The 25,546-nt window shown below is 52.2% G+C and overlaps 1 protein-coding gene across 4 annotated transcripts; it reads right to left on the bottom strand.

Moving 5' to 3' along the window:
* Positions 1–1,803: 1,803 nt before the first annotated feature.
* Positions 1,804–23,774, bottom strand: ETV3L (ETS variant transcription factor 3 like). Of its 4 annotated transcripts, XM_038383558.2 has the most exons (7): positions 20,555–23,774; positions 19,824–20,071; positions 8,428–8,488; positions 6,826–7,060; positions 5,856–6,042; positions 5,516–5,639; positions 1,804–4,161 (listed from the first exon to the last, which is right to left on the bottom strand). In XM_038383558.2, the coding sequence occupies exons 3-7, from the start codon at positions 8,477–8,479 to the stop codon at positions 3,530–3,532; spliced, it is 1,230 nt and encodes a 409-aa protein (XP_038239486.1). In that variant the 5' UTR covers positions 8,480–8,488; positions 19,824–20,071; positions 20,555–23,774; the 3' UTR covers positions 1,804–3,529. The 4 variants fall into 4 exon arrangements, with proteins under 4 accessions (XP_038239486.1, XP_043357782.1, XP_043357784.1 ...); XM_043501847.1 differs by having other exon boundaries at positions 19,824–23,774; XM_043501849.1 differs by lacking the exons at positions 19,824–20,071; positions 20,555–23,774 and adding an exon at positions 10,304–11,796.
* Between the last annotated feature and the right edge of the window lie 1,772 nt (positions 23,775–25,546).

The raw sequence follows: 25,546 nt of genomic DNA, 5'->3' as shown, positions 1-25,546 counted from the left end.
GTTGAGGGGAGGGGAGGCTTTGTCTATTAACCCCACTGTAATAATGCCAGGTGAGCAGGAGGTGAATCGGTGATGACCCAGGCTGGTCACTAGGGGTCACTAGCGCCACACAGACCGTTGCGTCAATCATTAGCAGGCGGCTTTGAGGGGCAGCCGTGTAACAGAAACACCTTTGGCGGGGCCCCTGCAAGCCAAGCCTCCCTGAAGCTGCACCTTCACCACCATCTTGTGCACCTGGAGGGGCTCCCCTCCCGCATGGCAAAGAATGCCAATCAGAGACGAAGCAATGGAGGTGATGGGAAATAGCCTAGCCCCGAGATCCACGCCAGCTGCGCTTGCTCGTCTCATACGCTTGCTACCACCAGCTGTCGAGCAGGCCGGGGCCCAGGGAAGGCTGGTGTTGTGGGTAGGGAATTGGTATAGGATGCCAGAGAGCTGCATTCAGTTCGTGGCCCTGCACACAGCCTACGTGACCGAGAGCAAGTCCCTTCATCTTTGCCCAGCTGGACAATTCTCTCTAGGCCTGCCTTGTCTATTAGATTATGACTTTTTGGGAGCAGGGACCAGTTCTCCTAGGTCTATGTACCAGACCAAGCACGAAGGGACCTTGGTCTGATCACCTTGGTTCAGGATGGTCTAGCTCAGGGGGGTCTCAAACTGGGGGTTGTGCCCCCTCAGTGGGTCACAAGGTTATTATATGGGGGGGGTCACGAGCTGTCAGCCTCCACCCCAAATCCTGCTTCGCCTCCAGCATTTATAATAGTGTTAAATATAAAAAATATGCTTTTAATTTATAAGGGGCATCACACTCAGAAGCTTGCTCTGTGAAAGGGGCCACTCATACAAAAGTTTGAGAACTACTGGTCTAGCTGCTACCACACGACAAAGAATAATAAAAACCAGGGGTCAACTTTTTTAGACGTGGCCGCTAGACCAGGCCTACGCTTTTCCACATGTAAATTTCTCTATGTGCAATTTTTCACCGCACTGTTGCCAAGCACGGCAAAGCCTTCGCACCGCTACGTCTTCTTTCCACCTGCACTTGGATTGCTGGGCACGGCCATCGCGCGGCCACACAAATATAACCGGTGTCGGAGTAGCACCCGTGTTAGTCTGTATCCGCAAAAAGAAAAGGAGGACTTGTGGCACCTTAGAGACTAACAAATTTATTTGAGCATAAGCTTTCGTGAGCTACAGCTCACTTCATCGGATGCATATAGTGGAACATATAGTGGGGAGATTTTTATATACACAGAGAACATGAAACAATGGGTGTTACCAGGTGTTACCAGGTTCCATCGGATGTATGCATCCGATGAAGTGAGCTGTAGCTCATGAAAGCTTATGCTCAAATAAATGTGTTAGTCTCTAAGGTGCCACAAGTCCTCCTGTTCTTTTTACAAATATAACCATCATTGTGATGATTTGATCACACCTCCTGCATAACACATGCCATAGGGCTTCCCTGAATTAATTCCTGCACCATGTCCAATTGCTGTGGTGGAACTAGTGTCGATCTTTTCAAAGAACATCCCGTTTTGGATGACTGTGGCTTAGGTTAATGTCTAGCTAGGACCTATATGATATAAAAAGTGCCACCTACTGGCACATAGGAATAAGTGGCTCTGGCCATCAGGAACATGGGGCAAGCATTTTCTGTCAAGGCTTTGGACAAGCAGCACCCTTTCCAACCCCCCAGATGACAAGGTGGATTTTGTTCTAACTTAGCCCCCTTCAGATGGAGATTTGGGGAAACAACCGAGAGATTCTTGTCTACAAACAATCTTTATTCACCAGGTTTGGTTTCATCTTTTATACAGACGGGGTGAGACTAGATAGGCCGTGCACATTTATTTCACTGACAAACTGCCGTGGGGCGGCGAGGGCATTGCCGGACAGGCGGAGCGGGGGAGATGTCAGGGCAATGTGGCACAGGGACTTGTATATACAGACAAATCAGGCTGGGCTGGTGGCGAACCTCTAGGCTCCAGCCAAAGAGAATGCACCTGTTCTGATGCTGGAAGGAGCAGACCTAGCCAGGTAAAAGATCCCTGCCGAGTTGCTGCATGTTCGGTGCCTCCAGAGTGCACCTGTTGTGCTGAATGGTCTGGGACCCCCCCAGGCAGAACACCCCGCCTCAGCGCTGGATGGCCCCTGACCTTCCCCTGATTTCAGCAGGGCACTGATGCAGCGTAGCCCAAGACCAGACTTGAGATCTGGCAGAGGAGGCGTTAAGAGGGAACCCAACAGCAGGGCAAAGGGGACCAACAACTAGGCACTTAGCAAACACTCCACACAAATGTTTGAACAAGAGGGAGGAAAGTCGAGAGGAAAGACACCTCCCCCTCCCCCCGGGTCTCCAGAGTATCGCCAGGCAAAGGGAACTGGGGCCTGAGCAATTCAGAATGTGTCCCCAGCATGGGTGGGGCGGTGGCTGGGGAGTATCAGAAGAAAAAAGGGATAGAATAACCCTGTGGTGGCAGCTGAGTGTTTAATGGGAAATATTGGGTCAACTTCAACCTCCCCATGTGGACCCAGTGCAGGACTTTCCCCCCTCCAGTAGCTGGATGATCCATGAAGTTGATGAGACAGATATAGCCCAAGCTCACAGGCCTTATTCTTTACTGACACGGGTGGCTCGTGCTCTTGATCCACACGTCCCATGTGGGATCCCTGGGGATGAGCCAGCAGCAGTGTTACCGGAGCCAGTCAACATTTTCCCTTCTCAAAGTTTTTTCCGACAGAAACCAAGTTTTTAGTCAAAGCAGAGATTTCTGCGGGTGACATTTTGGGCTAAGCTGGGGCGGGGGGGTTGTTGAAAATTTGAAAATTTTTGGCTGAAATTTTCCTGTTGCCAAACACTGAACAGTCTGTTTGTTCTTTTTTTCCCCACCTAAACCTTTGGAAGAAAATAATGGCAAGGAAAATGAAAACTTTGTCGTGTTCCTCAGGGGTTCCCCCGGGATTCCAAACCTGTTTGCCCATCAGCTCCGGTCACCGCCCCGACACATGCCGAGAGCTTCAAAGCGAATGAAGAGCTGGGGTCCGGCACCGAATGGGCCGTCCCGGAGAGGGGGTGTCTGATCACAAAGAGTGGCTGGGCTGGTCTGGACCCAGGTTTAGTTGTGAAGCAGAGCAGAGGCTGGGGAAGTTTGGGGTGTGAATGAAGCGTGTCTCAGGCTACCGGGGTGGGGCACTGAGACCAGGCGAGGAAGACAGAGGGCTCTGCACACTCGGGGCACCTACCTCCCTGGCTCTGCCTCAGGGAGTTGTGGGTGGAGGGGTTATTGGTGGGTGAATGAGGATGAGTCACTAGCAGACCCTGGTGGCTGGTTTTCTGGGGGCCCAGTCAGCACCCTACTGGAAATCAATCTCCTCAGCCCTGAGACAGGGTGAGTGGCGGGTTGCAGAGAACCGGCTGGTCGAGGGAGCTTCTGGTCTGCTAGCTGGAATGGCAGGGTCCCCTGGGACAGTGGAATTAGGGCTGGAGGAGAAGAGCTGACATCCCCTCGCCCCTTGCCCATCTGTCTTAGGTAGGATCCAGGGAGCAGTCAGCTTTAAAGCCAGGCAAGCAGGGGATGCTGGGTGGGTGGAGGCCTTGTACCTCGGGGGGGTAATGCAGACCATCATCTCCCGCACTGGGATCCAGACTGCCGGCGCCCTTGGCCTGAGGCCGGCCCTCAAGCTCCAGCTTCGGTTTCACACCCAGGCAGCTCTCTGCAGAGACCTCCTCTTCCTCCTTAGGCTGGGAGAGGTCCGGCGGGTACCCCAGCCTCTCTCCGGCCATCGCGCTCCCGTGGCCCCGCGTGGCACCCAGTGGGAGCCCAGGGAACGCTCTCCCCTGCAGCCTAATGGGTGGAAAGCCGACACCCTTCAGGAGGGCTTCTGATCTGGGGGGTCCCAATGGGCTGTGGGGCTGGGCCCTCTCCTCCAGGGGCAGCACTGACCGGCCGTGCTGGAAGACGTGGCTGGGGAAGTGTGACCAGTCAGGGGAGCTGGGCTGGGGGTACTGGGGAGGGGGGCAGAGCTGACGGCTGGAGTGGGGGCCGAGGCCGGAGTGCGGGAACGTTGGCGGGAAGACGCCCAGGTGAGGGAACTTCTCCTGCACTCCCCCACAGCAGCAGGAGCCGAACAGGCAGGGAGAGGGGAGCAAGCTGAACTCTGGGGACAGGAACAGAGACAGGGAGCAAAGTGAGACTGGACCAAAGCCGACACCAATCAGGTGCCCCCCACCGCGCATCCCAAGTCACGGAACCCAAGTTCACTGGCAGCGCTGGAGATGGAACCTAGGAGTCCTGAGTCCCCACACCCAGTGCCCGAGCACCTAGGCCCCACTACCTCCTTGAAAACGAAACCTCAATGGCTGGGCCTTCTGTGTGCGTGCTAGAGGCAGAGGGCTGAGCACGCACTGGGCACTAGGCTGGGAGTCAGGACACCTGGATTCTTCCCGGGCTCTGCCACTGCCCTGCCAGGTGACCTTAGGCAAGTCACGCCGCTGGTGTGTGCCTCAGTTTCCCCTCCTACCCTTGTTTATTCAGACTGTGAGCTCTTTGGGGCAAGGACTGTTTCTCCCCATTTGCAGCACCCGGAACAATGGGGCCCGGATCTGGCCCTAGGTGCTGTTATAATACAGTTCAAGCTGGCGCTGTGGCAAAGGGGCTCTGGGGCGGGAACACCCCTGGTTCTGAGTAGCCCTGTGTCCTGTGCTCTGCCAGGGGCCCTGGACAGCGAGGGGGCCTGGGCAGGGCAGATCCAGATGGTTCTGTGTCCCTGCAAAGCCCCACAGGGGTCACTGAAGCTGGGTTGCACCTTTGCTGTGCCTGGCTCCAGAGCACCCAGGCGGGGTCTGCAGTCCAGGCTGCTGGGGGTTAACCCTTCGAAAACCAGGCAGTTCTCTGTGCAGGTGACACCTGCAAGGCAGCTGTGGCTGCCCAAAGATTTCCAGAAACAGGCAGGTAGGGGGTTGAGCGATGGGGGAAGGGCTTTTTGAGGCTTTTGCCCTTCCTGAGCCCCTCCCTCTTGGCAGGACATCCTCCAATTTTAAGGACCTGCAGCAGATAGTGGGAGTGTGCGGAGGGTGGGGGAGGGACATTTGGATCCAGATTCAAATCCCCCCAAATTCAGGGGTGTTTGGATCCAGCTGGTCAGAGACCCTGGGGCAGATGCCCCTGCGGGGCCGCCAGGGCTGGACTCAGCAGTGCCTGGCACCATCATGCAGCCAGTGCCAGGAGCTGCCAGACGCTGCTGCTCCGTCTGGTGAGAGGCTGGATCCTTGGACGCGAGCTGGGCCCTTCTTTCTCCCTTGCTGTGTTAACGGCAGCCACCCACTGATCTGGGACACTCGCACACAAACACCAGTGCACTCGCACACACAGGTAAACAGGCACACACACACATGCATGTGGGTACCGCCATGAGGTCTCCTGAAAAGCTCCTCTCTGACCCTGCTCTGTGCTGCTGTCCCCCCTGTCCTCCCCCCCACCGCCTCCCCTTCACAGATACACATGGCACTTACGGGGCCCGCTGGCAGTCCCTTTCTTGTTCCCTGTGCTCGCCGTGTCCAGCGGGTCCCTGAGGCCTCTGTGGAAGGCCAGCTGGTCGGCCAAGGCCTGGCGGGTGAAGATCATGTTCTGCAGGAGCTGGAGGGGGAATGAGCTTTGCAGTGGGGACCCCCATATTTAGGGTCCTAACAATGAGCCTTGGGTCCCTGGGGCAGCTGGGACTGACACTCACCCGCCCCCACCTATGGGGCAGTCTGTGACCCCATCCCAGCCCCGTGCATGGGGCAGTCTGTGACCTGCCCCCGCCCACAGGGCAGTCTGTGACCCCATCCCAGCCCCGTGCCCTGTGGTTACCTCACTCTGCATGCCGGCGGAGACCACGGACGGGCGGCACACGCTGGCGGCCCCCATCAGCAGGGGCGGGGACGGGTAGTGCACGTCCCACAGCGGGTAATTGACAAAGATGAGTTTGCTGAAGTTAAACTTGTAGGTGAATCTCTTTCCCTTGGTCTTGTGCAGGATGCGCTTGTTGTAATAATACCTGGGGCGGGGGAAGAGGAAAAAGCCTGACATGTTAGAGCAGCGGGGGACGTACGGACGTGTCACTAAACAGACAAGCACCAGGAAGCCGAGAGAAGATCCAGGAATCTTTTCCATTTGTATAAAAAAACCATTAAAATCTCCTCCTCTGCCCTGAGCAGCAGAAAACACTGGGCATTAAAGCCCAGTCCTGCCCACTAGGCGTGACAGCAGAAATTTCCTTCTGACTTTGCTACAGTCTGTCTGCTTCCCCTCTGGGCTGCTCTCTGCTAGGCGGAGTCTTTTTTTTTTCCTGCTCCAAAGGGTCAGGGATGGATCTGGGTGTCCCTGTGAGTCCATCTGAGGTACAGCCAGACTGAAATAAGTTTCCCCTCTTCCTTTAAATCTATGTCCGGATTTCACAGCTCACCTCTTATCTATGTGCTAGGTCTGGGGCCTGAACTCCCCTAAAAGCATGGGAATTCAGATCCCGGCCTGGATCAGGTCCATGGCTAGCGGGAGTCAGTTTGCCCTGATTCCTCACGGTGGAAAGAGGCAGGACTCGGCAGCGAGGACTATAATGAGGCTGCTGAACACAGACAGACCCTGTGGTTCCCTCTAGCTCGGGGACTGAGCTACCTAGGGTCCCTGAATCCTGGATGGATCAAAGCAGTGCTGGAATGGGCTGCTCTCTGCCTCTCCACCAAATATCCAATCTCTCCTTTGATCAATAAACCCCCTAGTCTCTGCCCTGGGTCGAGATGGGTTCCCGTGCCCACCGCCGCATGTGGCCCCTTCTCCGCACCTGAGGGCCCGGCTCAGCTTGTCGTAGTTCATTTGCGGTTTGCATTTCCTCCTGCCCCACAGACGCGCCACCTCGTCAGGGTCCTTGATCACAAACTCCCCATACTCGCCCTGCCAGGCAATGACATGGCGGAATTCCTCCTTCTGCAGCAGCTCCAGGATGAAGTGCCAGAGCTGGATCTGACGGGAGCCAGGGCTGGATTCTGCCTTGTAGGCCCAGTCTGGGAAAGCCAGCCCTGCAGACCAAGTGAGAGCATAGTCATACCCCAGCTGTGGCTGCCCTCAGCCTCCCCACAACTCCCAGGGGACTTCTTGGCTTCAAGTATTACACAGCATTGCTGTGTGGCTGTTAAACAGCTGCCACGTTCCATCCCAGAGGTGGCTGCATTTCAGTGCTGGGCAAGTGAGCCCTGTGCAGTGTAGGGTTGCCAGGCATCTGGTTTTTGACTGGAACGCCCAGTCGAAAAGGGACCCTGGTGGCTCCAGTCGGCACTGCCGACTGGGCGCCATTAAAAGTCCGGTTGGTGGCACAGCGGGGGCCCAGGGCTAAGGCAGGCTCCCTTCCTGCTCTGGCTCTGCGTGGCTCCCAGAAGTGGCTGCCAGGTCCCTGAGGCCCCAAGGCACATGGTCGGCCAGGGAGGTGCTGCATGCTGCCCACGCCCCGAGGGCTGGCTCCGCAGCTCCCATTGGCCAGGAACCACAACCAGTGGGAGCTGTGGGGGTGGCGCCTACGGGTGCGAGAGCTGCCCATGTGCCTTGAAGGGCAGCACGTGGTACCTCCCTGGCCGCCCATGTGCCTTGGGGCTGCAGGTACCTGGCAGCCACTTCCGGGAGCCTCCCTGGCCACCCTTGTGCCTAGGGGCCGCAGGGACCTGGCGGCCACTTCCTGGGAGCCACGGTAAGCGCCGCCGGAACCCGCACTCAGAGTCCCCTCGTGCACCCCAACCCCCTGCCCCAGCCCAGAATCTCCTCCCACACCCAAACTCCCTCCTGAAGCCTGCACTCCTCCACACACACCCCAACCCCCTGCTCCAGCCCTGAGCTCCCTCCTGCACCCCAAGCCCCTCATCCCCAGCTGCACCCCAGAGCCCGCACCCCCAGCTGGAGCCCTCACCCCCCTCCCGCTCCTCAACTCCCTGCCCCAGCCCAGTGAAAGTGAGTGAGGTTGGGGGAGAGCGAGCGACGAAGTGAGCGGGGGATGGAGCTAGTAGGGGCGGGGCCTCAGAGAAAGGGCAGGGCAGGGCTGTTTGGGTTTTGTGCAATTAGAAAGTTGCCAACTCTAGTGCAGCATTGCTGTGAGGATGTCAAACAGCTGCCGAGTTCCACCTCAGAGGTGGCTGCATTTCAGTGCTGGGAGCGTGATCCCCGTATGTATAGTCTGTAACGGGCTCTGGGAGTAAAATTGCTGCATAAAGGTACCAGATTGTGGTACCTCCAGGGGGATGTAGGTGCTCAGCACCTCTCAGGGCTGGGCCCCTCGCTCCCTAACTTAGCTTCACCCCGTGCAGCATTGCAAGGACTTGGACCGACTCCACAGGAGGAAAGGAAGACGCGCTTTCCTCTCTCCCCTTGGAGTTCCACGCGGCAAGGTTTGTATTCTCACCTGAGATCCAGTAGGAGCTGGGGATCCCCTCAGACACACAGCCACAGTGCATTTTACAGACCTGGGGACGCACAAAATCAAAGCCACCATGGCAGTGAAATGGAACATGGGCTCAGACCGCAGGGCAGTGCCACTGTCAACGATTCATGTCATTATTGGGACTCTGGAGCACAATATGGTCTGATTACTACTGGAGGCAGTGTTGGGAGTCAGGACTCTTGGCTTCCATTCCCAGCTCTGCCACAGACTTGCTGCCTGGCCTTAGGCAAGTCACTTCACTGCCTTATGCCCCAGTTTCCCCGCTCTTTGCAAGGGGGACTATTACCTAACTCACAGGTGTATTTGATATCAGGGCTAAGAGGAAAGGGGTCTCCACACTCATTCATACGCAGCCACAGTCTGGCTCCCTCAGGGATCTCTCCTCTTGTTTCTTGCAGAACACGTACTGTCGGGTGGCACACGACATTTGCATAAATCAAGGAAATAAACACAGGGTGCGTGCATTGTGGTTGCTGGAAGCCCTTGGCCAAAGGCCCTTGGGAGTGTCAAGAAACCTGCCACCATCCCTCAAGCTGGGGTGTTCTCTCCAGCTGCCCCTCCTAAACCCAGAGCTACAGCAGGCAAGCCCTGCCCCATGGAGGATATGGGAAGAGTCACTCCAGGACAGGACATCCTTATTCTGCTGAGTGTGTGTGTGTGTGTGTGTGTGTGTGTCCCTGCAATTAGCACCTAGATGTCAACCAAGTCAGGACCCCCATCTACGACCCCAAGTCAACGACCCCTCCACAGCTCCCCCTATTGGGCCATATGGATATGCTCTATTATTATTTGCCCTGTGGGGCTATAACCATAGACCGGGGCCCAACAAACCTCCACCAGCAACAACCAAAAGACAGTTCTTGCCCCGAGGATTTTGCAGGCTGAAGAATAAAAAGTGTCTAACAATCTAATAAACAACATTATAAAAATCAAGATAATAATCTAAGAACCAGGGTAGGGTACAGTATAGAACCCGATCACCTACATCATAGCAGCCAGTGAAGACACAATGATCATTAAGAACGCTCTCCAGTGTAAAGTTCTGACGTGTATCTTTAGACTTAAAGGGCCTGATTCTTGTTCACACTAAGGCTCCTTTATTCAGTTCCGGCCAGGCCAAGGCTGTAACGTCGCTATAGCTGTAATTTACTCTCGCTTTAAGGCCCCTAAACATTGCCAGAGCAGCAGGCAAACAAGAATGAGGCCCAGATTATTGCTACCACTAACAATACATAGAACTCTCTGTGGAACTGGGTGATGCTCAGTTCAGGATCAGCCCCATAGGACCCGATTCTTTCTTATACTCAGACAGGCCCCCTTCCACGGGCACTGTGGTCCTCCTGCAGCAACTGCAGAAAGGGGCCAGAATGTAAATAGGAATTAGGGCCTATAGCAGATTGCCCCTCCAAAGTACTTTCCAAACACAAACTGATTCAGGGTCATGATCAAGGAGATCAGGCAGACTCTTGCTCAGAGCTTGGAGTTGGGTGTCTGGATGCAATGTGACGTGAAGAACCGGTGAAATATATTTGTCAAAGTTGAAAGGGCAGGAGCTAGTGGATGAAAGTGAACAAGGAATGCAGGAGAGGGACCAATATAACCCGTGGGTCATAACAAATGTGAGAAGGAGAAACCTGAAGCATTGATCAGCACTGGGAGTGAGAGACTCGAGGCTGAGGGAAACGGGGGCAGAGAGATTGCCGAGGGGGATGTGTGGTGAGAGAGAGAGAGAGAGAGAGGCAGTTTTGGAGAGGGGGCTGGAAGGAACAATCCTGCACTGACCCTCATTTGGACAAACTTGACTGTACATAGTAAGCTTTTCCCATCGCTTCTGTACCTCAGATGAAGAGCTGCGTAACTTCACCGCAGACAGATGCCACCTCCACTTCTTGCCAGGCAGCCGTGAGAGGGTGTATTTCCTCCTCTTGATTGCTCCTTCTGCCCGATTTCCCTATGAGGAGCATAGCGAGGCTGGATATGGAGCCAGCCAAAGCCCCTTCTGCACCCTAAAGACCCAGCCTAGACCCACGCGCTATCGGGGATGTCGTTCCTTTCTGCCTTTGTACCTCACGTCTCCTTGACCAATGTCCGGAAAATCATGTCTATTGTCTACATCTCTAGAAGACCTGTCCTCTGCTCTCTTGTCTCCAGGAGACTTCTACACTTCATTGTCTACAGATTCTTCAGCGGTTCTGGACCTCTCACTCCTGTCTTCTCCAGGGCATCACTGCAAACTGTGAGTGGGGATGCATTGATTTGTTACTTGGGCCCGATATTTCTGAAGCAGAAGGAAGAATTATATAACAAATGCCTGGCTGGAAAATTAAATCAAAGGACCTTCACTTTCCCCCAAGATCTAAGTCTCCAATTTGGGAAATATCTCAGTCACTCTGCTGTGATTTTAAGAGAAATCGCCAGCTCCCCCCCCTTCCATTAGGGTTGTTACTTAAGAAAAATGCAATTTTTTTTAATTGAGAAAACTCCTTTGTTGGTTATGATTTATAACCATTTTTTGAGCATCTTAACACATTTCAGGATTTCAAACATCATAGGGTGATCAGCAAAAAACCCCATTCACCCGAAATTCCCTAGGTAAACTGCTGGCTCAGAAAGAAAAGAAAGAAAGAAATTGACTAAGAGTTGAAAGTGGCCCCCTTGAAAATCACAGCCTTGAAAACTAGAAATCTTGGGAGCTCTCAGATCTAGTCTTCACCTACCTTGCTGCTGAGATGTGGATCTCTGGGGATTTATTTCAGCTAGAAACTACTGCATGCCGTTAGAAACGAATGAGAAAGAAAGAGACTCAGAGTTTTAGGAAGATTCATCTTTATATATAAAGGAGGGGGAAGGGTTAATTTTAAATCTTCTTACCCCACTCCCAGGGAAGAGAGGGAGCGAGAGCTCCTACTCCTGAAGCTGGAAGGATTTGGAATTTTCCTGCTGGGTTTTCCATCAGCCCATAGAAAAATGCAGTTAGTCCTCTGCACTCTGCTTTTTAAATAGTGAATAAAGAAACAGACAAGCAGCAAGGTTGTGGCTGAACGTACCTACAGCGTCCTCCTGGACAAAGTCACCTGCAGGGGGACGCAGGAGAAGGAAAGGTTCGGGCTTGTAACCAGCCAAGAGTGGCTCTTCTTTTTATTTTTGCAATACGAGAATTTAAGAAATTCATGGTTCAGTTGAGATAAAAGGCAAGCCCCTCAACTGTTGTGAATTGACACAGTACCCTTGAGGTCAATGGAGAAACTTGGAGTTTCACTCGCTGAGGTTCTGGCCCTATGACTTAAAGAAGGCAGGTTCTGCACGAAGAGAAAAGTCGGGACTGGTGAATTTCACATCTTTCAACCCTCTTAGGAAACGTTCTAAAAAGAAGAAACCCCCTATCATTTTATCCCCAATCAACAGAGAGCCGAAGAAAGGCCTGACAGTACCCACTTATCCACATGAGAAATGGGACTTGTATGAATGAAGCTACTCACACGCATAATTGTGTGTGGATTCTCTGCAACGATTGCCTTTCCAGGGCCAACTGATCCCATGAAAATAATATTCAAATCCAGTTTGGTTAGCCTTTTTTTTTTTTTTTTTTTTTTTAACAAAGAGCTGTTTCATAACCTCTTTCCACAAAAGCCATTGCCACTAGAGAAAAGAATCCATAGGATGAAATACATTTAATATTCGTTCTCTTTTTTAAACTATGGGGTTTTTTTTCTTCCTGAACTTTCCCTTATTTTCCAGAAAAGTCTAAACTGGCTAATTTGAGAATAAAAACAAAACAAAAACCAAACAAACAGAACCCCAAAACACTGCAAATTATTTGGGAATGTTACTGAAATGGGCAATAGGCCATTTTGAAACCCCCCCACAGTGTTAAAGCAAATAATAGAGAGAAAAGTAGCTTTAAAGGAAAAATAGGGTGAAAAGGAAACAGGAAACCAAAAAGCATCAAAATCTGGATAGAAGAAAAATATTTTGCATTGTCAGGATCCTAGGGAGAAAAAATCCAGGATGGAAAACAATTAGCCACATGTTGTGCACTTGGGTCGCACCGAGCAAATGACTGCTCAGGAGCAGACTGGCAGAGACTTGGGCCCAATAACAGGCCTTTCTAGTATCAGTGGGAGTCTTTCCATTGACTTCCATAGGCGTCTGTTCAGAACACACACACACACACAAAGGCCCGATCCTGCAGCATGCCACTGAGAGCCCAATCCTGCAAACACTCCACTTTGGTCAGTCGTTCCACCACGGTTTTCATCTAATGCAGTTTATTATAAAAACAAATGAACAAGCAAAAACAACAGATTTCTTCCATCATGGGAGGACTTGAGGGAAAGAAGTTGCCCACATTCGTAGATATTGGTGTCGGAATGGTCCCTAGGTAGGTGACAGAACCGGCATTTGGCAGATTCTAAACAGGCAGCTGGTTTTGTATGCAACGCGGAAACAATATAAAAACAACCTTGATGACAGCTCCAGGCATCGCTGAAATCAATGGCGATTTCCTACTGATTTTAGCAGGTTTTGGATCAGGCCCATGGTGCAGAACCTGATTTGATAAAAATCACATTCTCTCTATATTCAGATCCAAAATGTCATTGAGGAGAAGACGATTGCGACTAAACTCCTGTCTGTTAAATGGAAACATCCAGTGTGATTTAATATTCACTCACATTAAAAACAACAACAGAAAATGGTTACAATGGGACGGGAGGGAGAGTGCATTTCCCTGGTCAAAGTCCTCCACTTCCTACTACCAGGAGCTCAAGGTGAAATTTACCAGGTCCATCTTTTCCCTTATTCCAGAACCTGCCTTTATTTTGGGCCAGATACTCACATAGTGTCCCCAGCTCTGCTTTTGCATTTTCCGTTTATTATATTTTCTGGACATTACAGTCAAATAAATACAATAAAGACAATTCTCTCTGCTTGGCTTAAAGCAGAAATGCAAACAGGCCACTGAGGATAATAGATGGGAAGGGGAAGATACTAAAGACACCTCTCTTATTTGATTGGCATTTAAGTTTATGAATAACGATTTTATTGTTTCTTTTCCAGCTTTCTTTCTTTTCCCCCAACTTTCTCTTTTGTTTTTCTTTCTTTCTTTGCTTCTTTATTTTGTTTTAATTATTTAGGGCTGGGGGCGGGGATGTTTGGTTTTTTGGATTTTACGTCTCTTTGAAAAGTAAAATCCTGTTTAACAAATGCTTAGAAATGAAATCCTCATTGGTTTGTCTGTTTTCAAAAGGGACCTTGCTTTATAGTTTGCTTTCCTTTCCGCAAAGCCCGCCATATCAATACGCGGCAGTGTTTTTCTTTTCACAAGTCGAGTGTTTGTAGGTCCTGATCCTGAAAAAGCTTAAGCCATGAGTGGTGTCACTCATGTGAAATAATCCCACTGGGCCTGGTTCCAAGTGACACTGCTCTGCTAGTGCAAAAAGGGGCGTAAAGGGACCTTAGTGTCACTCAGAACTGGGCCCATAGAGGGAGGGAGACATGGGGGCGGGGGGTGGGAGGGAGAATGGACCCACATGGCAGGAGTTATGAAGAAGAGGAAAAGATGAAGAATAGACATGAGTGGAGGGAGGGAAAAGAGACAAGGGATGATTCTGATCTCACCCTTGTGTTACCCCAGGCTCATTCTGCTAGCTGTAGTGAAGTGCCTCCTGATTTACACCACAGGGAGATCAGAATCAGGAACGCCTGTGGGGGGTGGCTGGCCAGTGCTCTAGAGGGGCAGGGAGTTGCTAAGTGTTGCATCGTAGAGAGTTATTCCCCCCCCCCCGCCCACACTACCCCCGGCAGGATGCAGCGTAACTGCTCCCCGGGTTATTCTAACCACAGTCAGCCCTGACCCCACAGGCTCGTAACTTTAAGTATCTGAAGCAGCTTGGATAGAATTATACCAGGGTGACAGAGCAGAACGTGGCTCGGCGTGTGTGGTGAAAGCCCCCAAACTGGCACTGGGTAAGCAGCATATATCTGTCCCTAGCACTCCACATACTTCCCAATGGTTAGAGCGGAGTTGCGGAAATTAGGGGCCAGGACTTCTGGGTTCTAGCCCCAGGTCTGGGAGGGGAGTGGGGTCTAGTGGTTAGAGCAGCGATGCCTGGGAGGGAGGACTCCTGGGTTCTGCTCCTGGCTCTGCCACAGCCTGGGCTTGTTGACCCAGTCATCTCGCCTCTCTATGCTGACAGACAGCGCCGGGTGTTTTCCGGCTGCACCCCCTAGCTTGGTTTCTGGGGGCTCTGTACCAGCTCGCCCTGCCCAGCCCAGGGCAGGAGGGGAGGATGAAATCCCGGGGAAGAAGCAGACGCCCATGAGGGGAGATGAAAGAGACAGGGTGTGGCTGGGAGAACGTTTCATGCTTGTTGGCGCGAAACAAATTGGCCTGGCTCTTTGAGGCGAGACTTGGCTGGGTTCCTGCCCCTTTATCTCTCCCAAATCCCCCTCCAATCGCCTTAGCTGGCCCCGCGCAGCCATCCCAGGGCATTTCAGCCTCCCCCTCCTTAGCGGAGAGCAGGCGGGGGGGAAGAGGGTCAAGGGCCTGTTTGTTTAAAAGCGTCTAATGCTATTAAAGCAAGCCGATTAGGGGACATTGGAATAGTCAGGAGCCCGGGAGGGGGGAGCAGGGCTTGGGCAGACGGCTTCCTTCCCAGGAGGGAGCCGTGAATGCAGGGGCCAGATCTTCTCTCACAGGTGAACCTAGCCCTGGGGAAAGGGGCTGGCATGACAGCTCTGTCCTCAAAAGAGACACTCTGGGGAGGAGCAGCAACAGGGGACACACACACACTCCAGCCTCCATCTAATGGAGTTGTTTTCTGCTACTGGGCAGAGCAGGGGGCTGAGATCCCGGACACCGGGGTTCCATCTCCAGCTTTTCAGCGAGCGTGTCTAGCAGGCAGAGCAAGGGACGCGAGTTCTAATCCTAGCTTTGTCGGTACCAGATGCTACCGGTTCTCAGGTATTAGGTGCTGAGGGCCTGATTCTCATTTGTACTCTGCCCCCTTTATACCAATCTGGCAGCAAAAAGGGGCCCTAGTGTAACTGACACTAGGCTACCTGTACTGATGCGCTCGGTACAACTGCGATTTGATAGATAGACTGACAGAGTTTAAACAATCCCTTTCCTGCACCTCAGTTTCCCTATCTGCAACATGGGTCTGATGATAAGAACGCCGCGTGCTTTCCTTCCGTAGATCTCAAAGCACTTTCCAAAGGCGGTCAGTATAACTATCCCCATGTTGCAGATGGGGACATTGAGGCACAGAGCGGGGAACTGACTTGCCCACATGCATCCAGCAGGCCCATGGCAGAGTGAGGAACAGAACTCAGGTCTGTTGAGTCCCACCTCCCTCATTAGAACCCCCTTGATAACACTCCCTGAAAAGCTGGGTATGGGACCCAGGAGTCTGGACACCCCATCTCCACTGCTCTAACCACTTCCCTGCTCTGCCTGTCTACTTTGCCTCTTTGGGGGGAGGGCCTCTTTAACCCCCTCCTTGGCTTCTCACTGCCTTTCATTAGGGTGCGCTTAGAACCGACAGCTGGATCCTCAACTCTTGAAATATCAGTTCACACCAGCAAAGGATCTGCCCCTGCACCCCAGTCTGCAGGCCCAATTCTGATCTCACTCTGGTGTCAGGCCGGAGTAGCTCCATTGGAGTCAGAGGTGTAGCCACGGAGGGAGTTGGAGGACAATCGGACTCCGGGCCTCACTCAGCTCTCCCACCCCCACTTAAGTCTTTCTTCTGACCCCAGGTGCTGATTCTCCTCATTTGCTGGTCTGGGTCTCTTGGGGAAGTGGTATTTAAAAGGCTTTTGTAACACTGTCAAACAGAAACCTTAAACGAGGAGCGGGGGCCGGATTCAAGAGGATGAAGGTCACTCAAGGCGAAAGCCCTGGAAACTGGCAGGCCAGACAAGGCTCAGAGCATCCCAGCAGGGATGGGGTCTGGGCCACGGGAGCCAAGAGCAAATCCCAGGGGCAAAGCTTGGGACCGGAACCAGCCCCCAAGGCGCGTGGCTGAGTCTGGCTGTCTCCATCGCAGTCTTTCCTGCTGCTCCTTTCTCTCTCCACCACCCACCAGGGTTAGGTTGTGAACAGGCAGCTCAGGCCGACTGTGATAGCCTATCACACAGACACAAAGCTGGGGTAGGACAGAGAGCCCCTGGTGCATTGATCGGCAGCCTGGTACAGACGTGAGGGTGACAGGCTGGTTGTCGGGAGAACTAGATTTTATTCCTGCCTCTGAACTGCTGAGTGAACTTTCGCAGTTCACTACCTGTCTCCTCTAGTTCGCCCAGAAGCTCTTTGGGGGCAGGGATTCCCCCTCATTGCATGAGCAGAGTGCCCAGCACGACGGGTCCCAAATCTGGCTCAAGGCGTCTCTGCCATACAGAACAACTCATCTCCCCTTAGAAGCAGCCGCTTTTTTTGAGTGCCATATACTCTCCTGCTGGCTAGAAAGGGAGGGAAATGTTAATGAGCAGGCGGTTCAGGGGGCTGGATGCCAGTCACATTGCCGTGCCTCAGTTTCCCCATGTACATAGCTATTCATGCATGTCTAGAGCCTGCGTCTCATTTACACAGCCCTGGCTGAGTAAAGGGGACTTGGTGTAATCCAGACTCAGGCCTCTACACACATAGATGGACACAAGCCTGTATATAAACACATATGCCCACACAGACCGGCATGATGCCCGCTTGCACTTCAAGTGCCTGGCAAGCTGCCCTCTCAGCGGAGAGCAGCACCCAACCTCCCCAGCTGCAGATGTGACCCCCAGCGTATAAGTCGGCACCTCCTTATTCATGTTCCCAGAAAGAACTAGCCTCCCCCTGCTGAACTCGAAACCCTTGAGCGAGGCCGGCAGCTGAGAACAGAGCGCTCTTCACAGTCACACCGGCTGAGCAGTGGCAAGGAGGCTGGCTCAGCTCCAGCACAACCAGCGATTGACTCTGGGATGAATCAGATGCTTTGATGCTAGAAAAGCCCTATAAAAGTAATGTTTAAAAAGGCCTCCCTCCCACCACTGCTTGCTGTTGCACCAGGGGTAGGGGGAGCATTTAAACCAGGCTTCTGGACCTGAGCAATCCTGGCCTGCCTTAAAGGGGCCAGTGCACCGGGTTACACTATATAGTGGAGCTGATGCACTGGATACAGCAAAATAGAGCAAGGGAGGGGGTCATTGCCCTCCCCGGGCCATAACACTCCCCACACACAACCCAACCCCATGCAAAGCTCGTCCGGATTTCAGGTTTGTTGCAGGATTCGCGACAGCTCTGGAGAGAACCCAGGGCTGATTGAGAAGTGCTGTTGTTTTACTCTCTCCATGTAAACCCAGGGGACGCTTGGCCCTTTCGACTGAGAGGCCCACTTGGATGGTGGGGTGCAGATCCAGAAGCACAAACCCCACACAGAAGAGAGCAAAATAAATGGTTACGCGGCTCCTGCTGCTGACCGCAGGGCCCCATCAGGGTAGGTGCTGAACATGCAAGTCCGAAGGGACAGTATTGTTTGCCCCCCTGCTCTGCGCTGGTGTCACGGACAGCGCCAAGCGCAGGGCGACAGAGGATTGGGCCCTTGCGCATTCTCTCTCTCTGGCTCCGATTAGGATTCACACTAAGAAGGGGACTTGGATTTGGGATGGAATATTAGCTGCCTTTATCCTCCAAGTCCCGATCTAATCCTAGAAGCTCTTTGGGGTTTTCCATCTCTGGGTAAATCCCCCTCAGCACTGACTGACAATCCTGGCTGGTATCAGAGGGAATAATCCTGTCAGTGCCACAGCCCATCTGGGGCAATCCCACTCCCCTTCCTCTGCCACTTTCCCCACCAGCAGCCCCTTCCTGGGCCTCCAGCTGTGGGAAGCAAAGCTCAGGCATGAAGAGCGTCTTGTCGTTCCAGTTTTTGAATCATGATGCTTCGCAATTATTGCAGCCCAGGACAGTCCCAATGCATCCTCCCCACCTACATGCTTGTAGAAGGCTGGCAGCCAAAAGCAGCTGGGAGTGCATTTGTTACGGGCTTAGAGATATGAAAGCAGTAAATAAAATTGCCCTGAGCTCAGGCAGGTCAGGGGGACGCTATACCCTGATGAATATATCCTCCTCCTCGTGAGACACCGAATGGGCCCAAACTGGAATGACTGCATCAGATCCACAGGTGTAAGTATGACTTCTATATCCGGGGCGGGGGGGGGGTGCTCCAGTTCAGCCAATGGGGCTGCGCATGGGTGAGTAGGTGGTGGGGGGGAGAATTCCCCACCTGCCTCAGGCTTGCAGTTTGGGGGAAAATGTCCCTCCATACTCCCCAAACTCTGCCCATGGTCAGATTCTCAGTTGATGCAAATCATCTCGCTCCATTGAAGTCAATTTATGCTGATTGACACCAGTTAAGGATCTGGCCCATGGATCCCAGTCCTCCTCCATTCCTTGGAACATTAGGGGTTCAGCTTAATGAGACCAGGGCCACCCCCCAGCTCTACACAGGATGGGTTTTGAGAGAGGTCTGCGGCTGGCACTGGGGTGGGGCCAAGATGCGACTCGCTACAGCTGCCCAGCGGTATCATCCCATGACCACGCTGGTTCCCCTGCTCTGTGGATGCTGCTAAATCCTCTCCGGCTAGAGACGTGTTTCTCCCCGGGGCTCGTGAAGACTCTTCTAATCTGAAGAGCATGTTATTATTGCCTGTGGGACGCACCCCACAGAAGGTAATTTCACAACCTTTCCCTGAGGAGGAGACCCCTCCGACCGCCATACCTCAAGGACAGGCCATGCTCCCTCCCTTCTCAAATGATACAAGTCCTGCACTGTGCCGGTCCCATCGCAACAAGCAGCACATCGAAGAAGTTAATTTGCCAAGCAGGGCTGTCGCCTTGGTCTCTGGTTACACGAAAATGGTTTTAAATGGGGGAAAAGAAATGAACACAAGCAGTCCTGGGGGTGATCACAAGCCCAGGGTTGGCGGGAACCCTACGGTTACAATATTGACAGCCCATCAGCCCCTGTGCGCCGAAGGAGCAGGTTTCATTCCTGGCGGAGTTAAAGTTCTGTCCCATCTGTGAACCCCATCAAAGGTGAAAACTCTCGGGTGAGAATAAAAGGTGCGATGGGAAGCAACGGCCCGAGTGCATCCAACAGCACAGAGCCACCTGCTCCCAGGGGAAGTTCTGCTGGGCTATACGGAAGGATGGGAGAGGGTCGGAGTGGCAGCAGTTTTTAGAGGACAACAAGGATCTAAGAACTGGGTGATTGGAAATCTGAAGTGACGACAAAGATCTGGAGATACCTACAAGGGAGAAAATTCTCTTTATTAAAAACCTCCCCCCCCCAAATGGGTTGCTGCTCTCTTACCTTTCCGAGCCACCTGGATCCCTCTTGGTCTCTCTCTCCCACTCTCTGTCTCTCGCACACGACTTGTGCATTTCATCACATGCCGCGTTAGGGTTACTTAAAATGAAAACCCAGCACTCCACACTCCCAGGAGGGCGTCCGCGGTTGCAAAGACAATCGCGTTAACCCTCGCAGGTCTCCGGCTGCCGACGGCTGCATGCTCCGTGAGATGGCAGCCCCAGGTCTCGTCTCCTCCTCGCGTGGGCTCCCTGGTTGGGAGAGGAAGCTCGGTGAACGTGGTTCGTTTCTCCCCACCCCCTACCCCATTCCCAGTCAGAAATTCCACGGCCATTATCTGCAGATCGGGAAGCAGAGCATCCGTGGCCGGTGCTGGGAGCTGTTCTCCACAGCAACCCCTGCTGGGAGCGATGGGTGGCAGAGACACCAGGCTGTGGTCCCTCCTGCCATAGGCAATGAGCTGAGCGAATGCCCATGCTGCTAAGAGGTGGCAGACTCTGGGAAGGGAGCAAAGGGCCCAGCAAGAAAAGGGGGGGAAGAATTCCCTCACTCTTCAGAGGCGGTGTAACTAACCGGAAGGGGCTGGGATTGCATCTCGTTTAGCTGCTGAAAGACATCTACTAGAGACCTTGCCTGGAGCTTTCCAGGGCCCAGCTAGGGGTGGGGAAGCCCAACAAGATGGAATATGGAACCTGAGTGCTCCAAAAAGGCATGACACCCAGTTACCTGCCTACCGTGGAGCCGCTAGATGAGGGCGCCAATATCTGGAGGTCTCCGCGGAGATCAGGGCCTCTTGTGCCGGGCATGGCGCAGAAAACAGAGGACAGGCCCCGCAGCGAAGAGCTTACAGTCTAAATAGCCAAGACAGACAAGCAGCGGGAGGGGAAGCAGAAAGCAACGTAAACAGAACCAGGCACAGGACCCGATCTCTGGGCAACTTGTCTTGCACCCAGACCATGGGGTCACGTGGCCAGAGGGCTGGCAGTTGAGACAGGACGCACTGAAGGCGCCCGGTGGCACATCCCACCAGCTGAAGCTTCTGTTCCCCGCGTTCTCTAGAGGGAGCGTTCAGAGACATCTTATTGCCCCACTACTGGGGGAGTAGAGAGTGGTAATGGCCATTGGGCAAGCAGGCGTGGGGCAGCCGCCGCCTTTGGCCATTGCAACACAGGGTACGTTGGCATGTGTTACTTAGCTCCTCTAGGTAACGCGAGCCCAGCCCGGCAGCCCTGTGCTGCTAACAACTCCCCCTTCTCACCTCCAGATGTTCTCGTCCTGGGCCCAGTTCGGCTGGGCCTCCTGCTTCCAGCTCGTGTTGTTGGTGCCAGGCTGCTGCCACCTTCTGGCGCCTGCGACAAGGGCAGTTCTCTAGAGGATGCCACACGTCTTGCTTCTCCACTCACCTAATGGGCGGTCTTGGGGCTAAGGCACTGAGCTAGCGCCCTGGGTTCAATTCCTGCCTCCGCCACAGACTCTGTGCATGACCTTCCTCTCCCCACTTGTAGGACGGGGAGAATAATCCTTCTAACTTGCCTAATTAAACAGTGAGCTCTTCCAGCCCGGGACCCTGGGCCTGATATGGACTGAGCCCTCAGGAGTCAGAATCATGAGAGCACTGGGGAGGTCTCCAATGGTGGGAAAGACCCAGTGAGTTGCCTGAACTAGGGTTTTTCATCCCAGCCTGTTCTGAAACAGGGAAGGATGTCTCAGAGATGCAGCCGAGCTGTTCTCCTCCAAAATAGCTAGCTCAGATCCAGCCCAGGATTGAAAAATCAAGACTCAATGGCACCCGTGTGAAATGAGTCAGTGGGGCTCAGTCCAGTTCTAAGGGGAGAGGTGTCTACACTACAGGAAATCATCATTACTCAGGGGCCGTATTCACTCACCCCGGAGGACTAGACACCCTCAAGTTGCAGTCTCTCTCAGGTACAGATACAACCCCCAGGTACTGCAGTGCCTATGTACATCACAACCTTTAATGCATTCACCCTCCCGACACCCCTGTCCGGTTGGGTAGGGCTGTTATTCCTATTTGACCAATGGGAAACTGCCACAAAGAGGCTAAGTGAGTTGCCCAAGGTCAGATAAGAAATCTGTGGCTGAACGGGGACTTGAACTCACCCCTTTGAAGCACGTCCTAAGCACTGCCCCAGGTAGGAAGGAAACTCATGAAGGAAGTTTGGCCTTCTGCTATCCCTGCTCTGTGCAGCGTTAGCTCTCCTAGATCCAGTCAAGAACTTTTTTAAAAAGAAACAAACCCCAACAGAGAGTTTGAGGAAGAGCAGCTAGTGGCTTGCTTGGCTCTCCACATCTCTGCAACTTGATGCTCAGGGGAACGTTGGGTTTGCCCAAAGGGAAGGTTGGCCCACAAGGGATCCCTTGGTCTCTCTGCAACATTTGGCATGGCAATCTCTGCTCAGCACTTCAGAGCTGCCTAGCACAAGGCCCCGGCTCCACTGGGATTTTAGCCACTTGCACAATCCCTGGCACAGCCGTGACTTGCACCAGTGCCATGTGACTTACACTGGTGCAGTTCTGTGTCTGTTTCAATCATGCACACTGTGTCAGCACTCAGCCTTTGCACCAATGTGACTGCACCAGAGGCTAAAACACCAGTTGTGTGAGACTGAAGTGACGCTGTTTGCAGAAGCACAGCCAGGCCTGTGACTCTAAGGAAGAAGCCAGGATGTGTCAGATTGCTGGGTCTGAATCTCCCTTGCCCTGAGCCTGTCAGCAGTGTAACTTGGTTCAAAAGGAGAAGTTCATGGAGCATAGGTCCGTCAATGGCAATTAGCCAAGTTGGTCAGAGATGAAACCTCTGGTGTCCCTAAACCTCCAACGGCCAGAAGCTGGGATTGGACAACAGCGGATGGATCACTCGCTAAATGCTCTATTCTGTTTGTTCCCTCTGAAGCACCTGGCACTGGCTACTGTGGGAAGACAGGACACTGGGCTAGATGATCTGACCCAGGACTCTGATCTGACCCAGCATGGCTGTTCTTTGGTGCAGTCATTTACACCAGTGCAAAGTGGGTGTAAAATCAGAAGGGCAGCATTTTGCGCCCACTTTGCACTAGTTTAAATGACTGCACAAGGTGCAGGGCAAAGGAGAAGTGGAATCTCTGGGTATGTCTACACTGCCATTAGGCACCTGCGGCTGGCCTGCGTCAGCTGACTCAGGTACGCAGGGCTTGGGCTCTGGGGCTGTTTAACTGTGGAGGAGATGTTCAGGCTCGGGCTGGAGCCCGGGCTCTAGGACCCTATTAGGGTGGGGATCTCTCTCTGGTAGGGCTCATGCTATCGACCAGACCTCCTGAACCCAGCCCAACCATCCTCTTCACATTCCACATATCGCCAGGGAACTCCATGTCCCAGTCTTTGTTCACTTACATAGAGAGAAGAGATCAATAGATGTCCCCTCTGCAAATCAATGCACTTCTTTGTCTCGTTCTTTGCTTTAACTCCAGACAGGCAGTGAGAAGCGATGAGGCCTTTTAATTCACTACCTCTGGCCCCACAGACCTGGGAGTTGATGAAGATTGGAAGAGAGGGCTGGGGAATTAAAAGTGGGCGCTATTTGCTGGTTAAATCCACTGGCACTCATGTGATGGAATAAATGGGATAAATGCGCTGGCCTGATGGCTGTGGAATGCGTGTGTTGGGGATGCTGTGTGTAACTGTGTTTGAGTGAGCAAGTTGTGTAAGAGAAGTGTGTGTCAGAGAGAGAGACAGGAGCAGTATGTGTGAGAAAGGGCATCTGAGACCCAGTGGTATGGGTGTGTGTGTGGAAGAGAGAGGGTGTATGTGATAGTTCTTGTCTAAACTAAGATCTAAATGTAGGAAGCTAGATCAAGTTACCTATCTTGATCTAATTAACACCTTCTAAATCTTTCAACAAAGCCTGTTCCCAACTCTGTCCACACATCTATTCAAGGGAAACCATCATAAGACCAGGACTACTTGTGGCACCTTAGAGACTAACAAATTTATTAGTGCATAAGCTTTTGTGAGCTACAGCTCACTTCATCGGATGCATTTGGTGGAAAAAACACATAAGACCTAATCACATCAGCCACACTATCAGAGGCTTCAGAGTAGCAGCCGTGTTAGTCTGTATTCGCAAAAAGAAAAGGAGTACCGGTGGCACCTTAGAGACTAACAAATTTATTAGAGCATAAGCTTTCGTGAGCTACAGCTCACTTTCATCCGATGAAGTGAGCTGTAGCTCACGAAAGCTTATGCTCTAATAAATTTGTTAGTCTCTAAGGTGCCACCGGTACTCCTTTTCTTTATCAGAGGCTTGTTCACCTGCACATCTACCAATGTGATATATGACATCATGTGCCAGCAATGCCCCTCTACCATGTACATTGGTCAAACCGGACAGTCTCCTTGCAAAAGAATAAATGGATGTAAATCATAAGTCAAGAATTATAACCTTCAAAAACCAGTTGGGGAACACTTCAACCTCCCTGGACACTCAATTACAGACCTAAAAGTCGCAATTATTCAACCAAAAAAACTTCATAAACAGACTCCAAAGAAAAACTGCAAAACTGGAATTAATTTGCAAACTGGACACCATTAAATTAGGCTTGAATAAAAACCGGGAATGGATGAGCCATTACACAAACTAAAAACTAGTTCCCCGTGCTAATTTCCTGCCTACTCTTACCTCACACCTTCTTGTCAACTATTTGAAATGGGCCAGCCTGATTAGCACTACAAAAGTTTTTTTTCTCCTGCTGACAATAGCTCACCTTAATTGATTAGTCTCATTAGAATTGGTTTGGCAATCCCCATTTTCTCATGTTCTCTCTCTCTATATATCTATCTTCCTACTTGTGGCACCTTAGAGACTAACAAATTTATTAGAGCATAAGCTTTCGTGAGCTACAGCTCACTTCAATGCATCCGATGAAGTGAGCTGTAGCTCACGAAAGCTTATGCTCTAATAAATTTGTTAGTCTCTAAGGTGCCACAAGTACTCCTTTTTGCGAATACAGACTAACACGGCTGCTACTCTGAAACCTATCTTCCTACTGTATTTTCCACTGCATAGATTCATAGATGCTAAGGTCAGAAGGGACCATTCTGATCATCTAGTCTGACCTCCTGCACAGTGTAGGCCACAGAATCTCACCCACCCACTCCTATGAAAAACCTCACCCATGTCTGAGCTATTGAAGTCCTCAAATCATGGTTTAAAGACTTCAAGGAGCAGAGAAGCCTCCCTCAAGTCAACCATGCCCCATGCTACAGAGGAAGGCGAAAAACCTCCAGGGCCTCTCCAATCTGCCCTGGAGGAAAATTCCTTCCCGACCCCAAATATGGCGATCAGCTAAACCCTGAGCATATGGGCAAGATTCACCAGCCACATACTACAGAAAATTCTTTCCTGGGTAACTCAATCCCATCCATCTAATATCCCATCTCAGGGGATTTGGCCTATTTACCCTGAATATTTAAAGATCAATTACTTACCAAAATCCCATCATACCATCTCCTCCATAAACTTATCAAGTAGAATCTTAAAGCCAGATAGATCTTTTGCCCCCACTGCTTCCCTTGGAAGGCTATTCCAAAACTTCACTCCTCTGATGGTTAAAAACCTTCGTCTGATTTCAAGTCTAAACTTCCTGGTAGCCAGTTTATACCCATTTGTTCTTGTGTCCACATTGGTGCTGAGCTGAAATAATTCCTCTCCCTCTCCTGTATTTATCCCT

This window comes from Dermochelys coriacea, chromosome 24 (genome assembly GCF_009764565.3).
Source record: "Dermochelys coriacea isolate rDerCor1 chromosome 24, rDerCor1.pri.v4, whole genome shotgun sequence".
NCBI lineage: Eukaryota > Metazoa > Chordata > Testudines > Dermochelyidae > Dermochelys > Dermochelys coriacea.
The sequence above is the reverse complement of the archived record's forward strand: the minus strand, read 5'-3'. Positions and strand labels throughout refer to the sequence as shown.